This window comes from Mesitornis unicolor, unplaced genomic scaffold, assembly GCF_000695765.1.
Source record: "Mesitornis unicolor isolate BGI_N332 unplaced genomic scaffold, ASM69576v1 scaffold41058, whole genome shotgun sequence".
Classification (NCBI taxonomy): domain Eukaryota; kingdom Metazoa; phylum Chordata; class Aves; order Mesitornithiformes; family Mesitornithidae; genus Mesitornis; species Mesitornis unicolor.
The window spans coordinates 1-8395 of NW_010200834.1; the positions used below are offsets into that span (position 1 = coordinate 1).

The 8395-nt window shown below is 39.3% G+C and overlaps 1 protein-coding gene across 1 annotated transcript in view; it reads right to left on the reverse strand.

Annotated features, from left to right (window-relative positions):
* Window positions 1-167: 167 nt before the first annotated feature.
* Window positions 168-8395, reverse strand: part of LOC104544867 (probable ATP-dependent RNA helicase DDX43) — a 19981-nt gene continuing 11753 nt past the window's right edge. Inside the window, exons 8-16 of the mRNA XM_010189856.1 lie at window positions 7402-7558; window positions 7204-7322; window positions 6825-6935; window positions 5633-5774; window positions 4262-4362; window positions 3404-3491; window positions 1730-1857; window positions 1014-1123; window positions 168-310 (exon numbers count right to left, since the gene is read on the reverse strand). Of these exons, the coding sequence (XP_010188158.1) occupies window positions 168-310; window positions 1014-1123; window positions 1730-1857; window positions 3404-3491; window positions 4262-4362; window positions 5633-5774; window positions 6825-6935; window positions 7204-7322; window positions 7402-7558 (1099 nt within the window). The remainder of the gene's footprint in view (window positions 311-1013; window positions 1124-1729; window positions 1858-3403; window positions 3492-4261; window positions 4363-5632; window positions 5775-6824; window positions 6936-7203; window positions 7323-7401; window positions 7559-8395) is intronic.

Here is an 8395-nt window from a genome sequence, read left to right on the forward strand (position 1 = left end):
ATTTGATACACTCTGGAGTCTTCGCTCCCTCGGTCCACACCATCTGTAGTTCTAGCATTTGACAAGAGAAACACCTACACAGTGCATAAAATATTGACTAATTTCCTCTATATATATCGTCAAAAATACATATTTGTTTTAAACTATATTTGTTTTCTTGTATATGCTTACCCTGCTCTTCCAGTACGACCTACTCTATGAACATATTCTTCAATGTTGCGAGGGAAGTCGAAGTTAAAAACATGAGTAATATCATGCACATCAAGGCCGCGCGATGCTACGTCTGTAGCTACCAGTATTCTGACTTTGCCTAAAATAAGCGCAACACAAAGACAGTGGGAACGTATGGAATAAACAGAAAATACACTCCAGTCGACTGGTTTTCTAGTGTACAGTGCACTTATTCTTCAAACAAAGGGAAAATATGCTTGTTGCATGTCACACTGAGTTAGCTTCAAATAGGAGGTAGTAAGCAAGCACTCTAAACATCATTTACTATTATTTGTATTTCACAAGTAGAAGAGCAGGGTGCAGGAGAACCAAGAAACATGCCTGGCTGCTCCAGAGGCTGTGGAAAGAACAAAAACTTCAACAGCAACGTTGTCAGCTGGCTTCCTTATCATAGTTTATTATTGGTTTATTAGCCACAGAACCCCAAAATATAGCCCTGCTGCCATAGTCATGAGCAAAACGGTTTCACTGAAAGCACTATCATTTGACACTTAAATTTACCATTCTGGAGACTAAACACAATATTGACTTTTCCACAATGATTTAAAAAATAAAATAAGCCTTACTTTAAATTATTTAGCATTCTCAGTGGTACTGAAGAGCAATCTCTTCTTTTGATTTTGGTTTTTTGTCAAATTAACAAAGTAAACATATCAGAGCTCTTCAGTGTTTTCATTTCTGTGGCACTGAAGACACATGGCACTTACAAACAGACAAACTTCTGCACATGACAAGCATCAAAAACCTGGGCTAAGCAAACCAGCACTTAAGTACAAACATACCTTTCTTGAAGTCATCTAACGCCTGTTCTCGATCACACTGTTCTCTGTTACCATGAAGCGACTGTACTGGAATTCCCTTGAGGCCATAGTCGCTTGCTAAGTCATCAGCTCTAGGATGAAATGAAACAGTGGTTCTTAAAACTCAACATTTAAGAACAAAAACCCCCAAAATGCAGCATCTTGATCCAAAGATAAAAGTGACAGCAAAAGCGAAAGGAGTGCCTAAGGACAAAAGCCTACCTAGGTCAGCTGATGTTTGTTAGAAAACAGTATGAAAGGAGGACTATTCCTCACATAAATGTTTGCTTTTCTTTATATGTAAGAGAAATAATGGATTATTTTTGTGGAGTTCACTCAGAAAGCTCAGATAGGGTACAACGACCACCCCCCACCAGCAATCGGGTCTCGAACGCATCAGCTGCGCGTGAAAGTAAATCACATTACACAGTACATCCTATTAACGTATCCCCAAGAAGCTTAACATCTACTTTAAATATGTGAAATTGAGATTTACCACCGTCACTAATGATACTAAAAAGGATACAAAGTACCAGCCAGGCTGGAGGAATGAATAAAGAAATAAAAATACTACTACTACTACATCGTTGACAAGATCTGTTACACTTGGCAATTATTATGTGAATTAAGAAGCTCTCCAGTATTTCTGTTAAAAAAAAAAGAATGAGCAGATGTAATGCTGGGAAGGGATTACATACGTAAATTTTTTTCCCACAAAAATGATGGCTTTATCTTTCGGCTTCATAGAGTCAATGAAGTCTTGCATGAAAGCTTTCTTTTCCTCCTCAGCGATAACGATAACTCTCTGTTCTACCGTATTTACTGCCTGTTCAACAGCGAAAAGGGAGGTTAAGTAGAAACAGATCAGAATAATAGTTTTCTGTGAATTCTTGTATTACAATATTATAAAACTGGTAATGTGATACCTTGAAAATCTATTTTCAAGCCAAAATATACGTCAGTTTGGAGTTCAAACAATGCAGATTTCCTTTTTGTTTCCTAATTGCTTTAGGAGAACAGCAAAATTATCTTTTAGCAGTATGCCAAATCACACGTTTATAGAGATTCAGAGGGTACAGACTGGCAGATCAGTGAGGTAAAATAAAGATTCCTAATACTAGTGAAAATCAGGTTGAAGTACTTTAATTCATGTATATTTTAGTTAATCCAGAGCAAGTTGGAACAATGAGAGTCTTACTTGAAGGGACAAGCTTTAAAGAAGCTACTGTCATCTGTTTGAAGTTATCAGTTCTGCCCAATTCTTCCAGCAGTAGTTTGTTAATAAAACCTTTACTCCATTATGTTTGAAGGCTGTCCAAGGCAAATATATATAGGTACTATAAAGGTTTAGACATTCTCAGGGCACTGCATCATGATCTTGTGGCATAGAAAGACTCTTTCCACATGGAAGCCCCTCCCCCTGCCCCCAGAGGTCACCTCTTCTGTTAAGAGAAGCTCCTATAAGAGATGAATGCATCACACAGGACAGCTGCAGCAGCAGTTGATATCTTTCAAATTTCAATCCCCTACCTTTGAGAAGTAATGTCCTCTGACAAAAGCATAGTTCTGAACAGATGACAAGAACATCTTCCCCCTATTTCTACCTAAAAGCATATTGGATACTAAGTTTCCTCATTCCCTCTCACTAAAACAAGTGGAACTGAAAAGGAAAGTTTTAATAATTTAAGAACCAAACTCAAAGCAATCTCTGGACCAGGATGCAGAGACCTTGGAAGAAGGTTTATTCTAGAATTTACTGTTTCTGGCTTCAGTCCCAGCAGAACCTACAACTACACAAGCATGACAAGTATGCAACTACGCCTCTGTATTAGAAGTCCTGGACTTTGGAGACAGTTCTTACTCTAACAAATGCTGTTCCTGCTCTAGACAAGCTCCCTCCAGGAGTTTAGCAGAGAGCTTCCACTCTCTTGAGAAAGCAGCAGCTGAACACAGATCCAGACAAGGATCTGTACTCATTAGAAGGAAAAGGAAGGAAGGAACAAGAACTTGCTAAATAGAAGTGAAGGCCACAAAAACAAAGGTTCAGGCAAGAATATGTGGCACTGTGAAGTACAATATTCACACTTCAATTTGATTGATACATGTCACTTGTGACACCTACTGAAGATCTAGGACTTCAAGATCTTGTTACAGGAACATAAGAATAAAGTCGGGGTGTTTTTTTAGTTATGTTTAAACTTTAATGAAGCTTTAAAAGAATAATATGGAACTGGTTTTTTGAAAGTTTGGATTGATTTGAGAGTTACATCCATTTACTTACATATAGCTACAAATAAAGTATTTCGTGGTTCAACTGTAGGTTTTTTTCCCCCCAATGAAAAGATAAAAAACAAACAACAGAAAGAACTTACTGCCAAGTCAAGAGTGCCAACGTATACAATCATAGGGTTTTTCAAATAGGACTTCGCTAGGCGACGAACACCATCGGGCCAAGTAGCACTAAACAGGAAGTCAAGAGGAAAACACATACATGAAAACAGAGTGAAAAATCTTCTCCAGTTCATTAATTTCATCACATTCTTCTTTCTTATACACCAGTGAAACACTGGAGTATAATGGTAGTGAGTTTATGTAATATTTAAAAATAATCTGAAGTTATTAGTAAACAGCATGCAAGCTTTAAAGATAACTTTCTAGGTTAAAAGTACAGGCAACTGTTATGGAGCCTTTCTAATGAAGCCAAAAGTGAGTTTAGTAGTTCAATGATACCTAAATAAGCAAGCTTCTAATCTGTTTTTATCTTTAAAACAAATCTGCCAATGCAAAATACAGTAACAAAAATGATTGCTGGGATATTCTCTTGTTAAACTCCCAAAAGCCGAATAATTACAAAATTAATCCAGGTCCAGACTAGCACAGATACTGAGCAGTAGGTCAGGACACACATTTGGTCCCAATGGATGAAGTGGAAGTTGGCATTTCAAATTAATATGGCAAATTCCGACACTCTCAGGACACCTTGCTCTTTGGTAAGAGCACAGTTGTTTTTATAGTTGATGTAAAACATCAGGAAAGAGGTAAGAAATGTAAACAAAATTGTCAAATGACTCATTAGGACTGATTAGACAGAATTAGAAGGAAAACTGATGCCATTCCCACTTGTGCTAGTAAAAGTTTTATTATAACTGACATATTTGTTTTGAATTTAAGTTACTCAATAACTTTGTGTTTACAGAGCTCAGGTAGTGCACACTACGATGTTTACATACCTTGTCATAACTGTTTGTCTGTCAGGCCGCACGTCGATTAGGATCTTCATTATCTGAGGTTCAAATCCCATATCCAACATTCTGTCAGCCTCATCTAAGACCTAATCAGAACAAGGGTATTTATTGTCTAGTTCCTCAGATAAGGGTTTCAGCACTACATCACATTGTTACCATTAAAATTATCTTCTATTTTAATTGCAGAATCCAATCCATAATGTACTGTAAAACCTGTTCAGCTTCTATTTCACCACTTCAATTTCCTTGAGGCCTTTGTATTTAGTAATACATTTGAAGGCAGAAGACTAAAAACCACTGCACCTTTAAAAGCACTTAAAAAGTCAAAGAAGAAGAAACAACTGTATGTTTGTTTTAACAATAATTTGGTTGGTGCTTAAAGCGAAGCACAGAATTAAAAGAAAACCCACCAAAACCAGCCAAACCCAAGGGATGGGGGCATCCCACACAACACACTTTCAGCCAGAAATTTTTAAGAATTTAAAGGGGAAATCTCTTTTCTACCTTGTTAGAGACCTCAGGCCAGACAAAAATACCAATGTAGTTCCTCATTAAGAGGAAGGAAAACCACCAGATGGTACATTCTGGCTCACGTTAAGACACTGCATAACTCCCAGAGCTCAGACTTGTTTGATCTGGTAAAAACACCAAAAGAGAACAAGCGAGCTGAAGGTCTGAGTACAATTATTTGGAACTAGTCCTTTTTCTAATATACAAGCCCACTTGTGAATATTTTCAGGCTCAAAGAAAGAAGGCTGCCATCCAAGACTGACTTCTATCCTTTAATTTTCAAATAGTTTATATAATCAAAGTTATACGGATCCTGCTTTTAAGCATTGACATTTTCTAGTCACGTATGCGGAAACGTCAGGCTTCAATGATAATTTCATTCTGCTCTCCTGATTTTGCTGTTCCATCCTTTTCAGCTGTTTTATTCTATTAAACATTTGCAGTGCATGCTCTATGTAAGTCTTTGAAATGATAACAAACTCGAGTCACTGGTTACCTTTAAAAGGAAAGGAAAAGACAACTTGGGAAAGGCATTTCATCCATTAATAGCTGATCTTGACAAAAAGAACCTTAAAATAGCAAACACTGCTAAATTGTTCTCTCATACTAATAGCTTTAAAATGCTTACTGTGCTAGAAGCCTAGTTTATTATTTTTCTAGGGAACATTCCACATCTGCAGTGCAGTTACAGTAAGTATGAACCATCCCCTCCAACACCAGTCTCGGTGTTAAGAAGTACTGTAATTTAGACTTTAAAGGATTAAAGAAAACTTCATTAAAGCTTAAGTAGACACCAAGTAACCACTTCCCAACTGAAGCACTACTCGTTCTGTATCAGCTACTTGCCAAGTACGTTATGCTCCTTAAATTGACGAAATTGTTCATCTGAAGATCGTTCAGTCTGCCAGGAGTAGCAATAACAACATCCACACCTTTGGTAACCACATCTATCTGTCCTTTTCGGTCTCCACCGCCATATATGCAAATACTGAAAATGTTTTACAGAAACAGCGTATTAAGGTCCAGCTAAAATGAATCTTTTTAAAATAAATGCCACCATTTTGCTTCGTTTTAAAAAAGTATCACCCAGTATTACCAAGAGAAAGGAATGCACTGTGACTGACAGTATCACAGTAAATAATGGACTTAACACTGAATTATACTCCCTCAACAGTTCAGCAAGAGCTTTGTGCTGAAATTGCAGTGGAAGTCATCAAGAAGGGAAGGAAGACAGCTATTAAGCTACGCTTTGGGTTGTTCTGAAAATATTCACACCGAAAACCAGGTGAATGTGTGAAGGGATGCATGATTTCTTAAACAGTACCATCAAAAGTGGTTTGATGTTAAAACAATCAACCCACTTGATAAGGTATTAGGCTGCCCACACAGATGGAGAAGCAACAAAGCTACAAGACAGAACTCCAAAGATATAAGAAATAGATTTTCACCGTGACAGTAGTCAGAACTGGCATTCTAAAAACCGGGAAAATACAAACTCTGCATTTACTACCTTCCTCTCCTCTCTTAAAAAATGTAATAATTTTAGTAGGATGGTGAGGGGTCTGGAGAACAAGCCTTATGAGCAGTGGCTGAGGGAACTGGGGTTGTTTAGCCTGGAGAAGAGAAGGCTGAGGGGAGACCTCATCACCACCTACAACTGCCTCAAGGGAGGTTGTAGAGAAGTGGGTGCTGGTCTCTTCTCCCAGGTGATGGGGGATAGAACAAGGGGAAATGGCACCAAGCTGTGCCAAGGGAGGTTCAGGTTAGAGATAAGGAGGAAGTTCTTTACTGAGAGGGTTGTCAGAAGCTGGAACAGGCTGCCCAGGGAGGTGGTGGAGCCCCCATCCCTGGATGTATTTAAAGAGCGGGTAGACGAGGTACTTAGGGATATGGTTTAGTGGGTAGACAGGAGCGGTTGGAAGTGATGATCTCAGAGGTCTTTTCCAACCGAGCGATTCTGTGATAGTAGATGAATTAAGCCACAAGTGGTAGGAGAAAAAAAATAATCACTTAACAAGCAAGTGAGAAGTAAGATTACCTTTTAATTCCTTTGTATGTGTACTTTGAACACTCTGCCTCTACTTGAAGTGCCAGTTCTCGAGTGGGAGCAAGGACTAACATTCCTGGCCCTCCACGCTGATCTTTGGATCTGCAATAAAGCACCTTTACAATGTGGGTATTTAAGGCTAGTCAAAGTTCGTCACATCTGACATCAAATGTTTTTATATTGTTCTAGACTTTCTCAGTACATCTCTACTAACAGAATCTATCCTGACAAATTTAGTACTTATTCCAACAGGCTTTTCATTTTTTTTTTCAAATTTACGATTTATTATCTTCTTTACTAGAAAACCATCACATGGGGGGTGGGGGAAGTATCCACAGCTAAAGAAATCAGACACACGCGCAGTCCTTACATTGGTTGTGAAGTCAAGTGAATGAATCCAGGCATTAAGTACGCCAATGTCTTCCCGGTACCAGTCTGTGCTATAGCAATAAGATCAATCCCTTGCAGTATGATCGGCCACGCCTGGGACTAACGTAAGACAACAAACACATAAATGTACCTTTCTATTAAGCTTCAGTTAAAAGAGTCATCAAAACTGAAGAAATACCTGAATTGGCGTAGGCTTTTGGAAACCAACTTTTCTTATATTAGCCATGATATCAGGATAATGCTCAAATACATCTTCAAATTTACAAGCAGGTTTGGGAATGCAGCGCTTTTCACCTTCTTTTAAGTCATCACAAATTACATTATTATTTTCTTTCCTGTATAGAATTAAATAAGTGCAATTGCTTTAAAACCTTATCTGAAAAAGTAGAGCCAACACAAAAGACAACCTTTCTGACTTACTTTTTTTAATTCCTGGAACAACAGAAAACAAGTTTAGGCTCTTGAATGAGGCTTATAACTATACAGCAAGTTCGCAGATGACACCAAGCTGGGGGGAAGTGTTGATCTGCTAGAAGGCAGAGAAGCCCTCCAAAGAGATTTGGACAGGCTGAACCGATGGGCTGAGACCAATGGGATGAGGTTTAATATGGCCAAATGCCGGGTCCTGCACTTGGGAAACAACAACCCGGTGCAGCGCTACAGGCTTGGAGAGGAGTGGCTGGAAAGCTGCCTGGAGGAGAAGGACCTGGCGGTGTTGGTTGACAGTCGGCTTCACATGAGCCAGCACTGTGCCCACGTGGCCAGAAAAGCCAATGGCATCTTGGCCTGTATTATTATCAGGGAGGTGATAATCCTCCTGTACTCGGCACTGGTGAGGCCGCACCTCGAGTACTGTGTTCAGTTCTGGGCCCCTCACTAGAAGAAGGATGTTGAGATTCTGGAGCACGTTCAGAGAAGAGCCACAAGGATGGTGAGGGCTCTGGAGAACAAGCCTTATGAGGAGCGGCTGAGGGAACTGGGGTTGTTTAGCCTGGAGAAGAGCAGGCTGAGGGGAGACCTCATCACCACCTACAACTACCTCAAGGGAGGTTGTAGAGAGGTGGGTGCTGGTCTCTTCTCCCAGGTGATGGAGGATAGAACAAGGGGAAATGGCACCAAGCTGTGCCAAGGGAGGTTCAGGTTAGAGATAAGGAGGAAGTTCTTTACTGAGA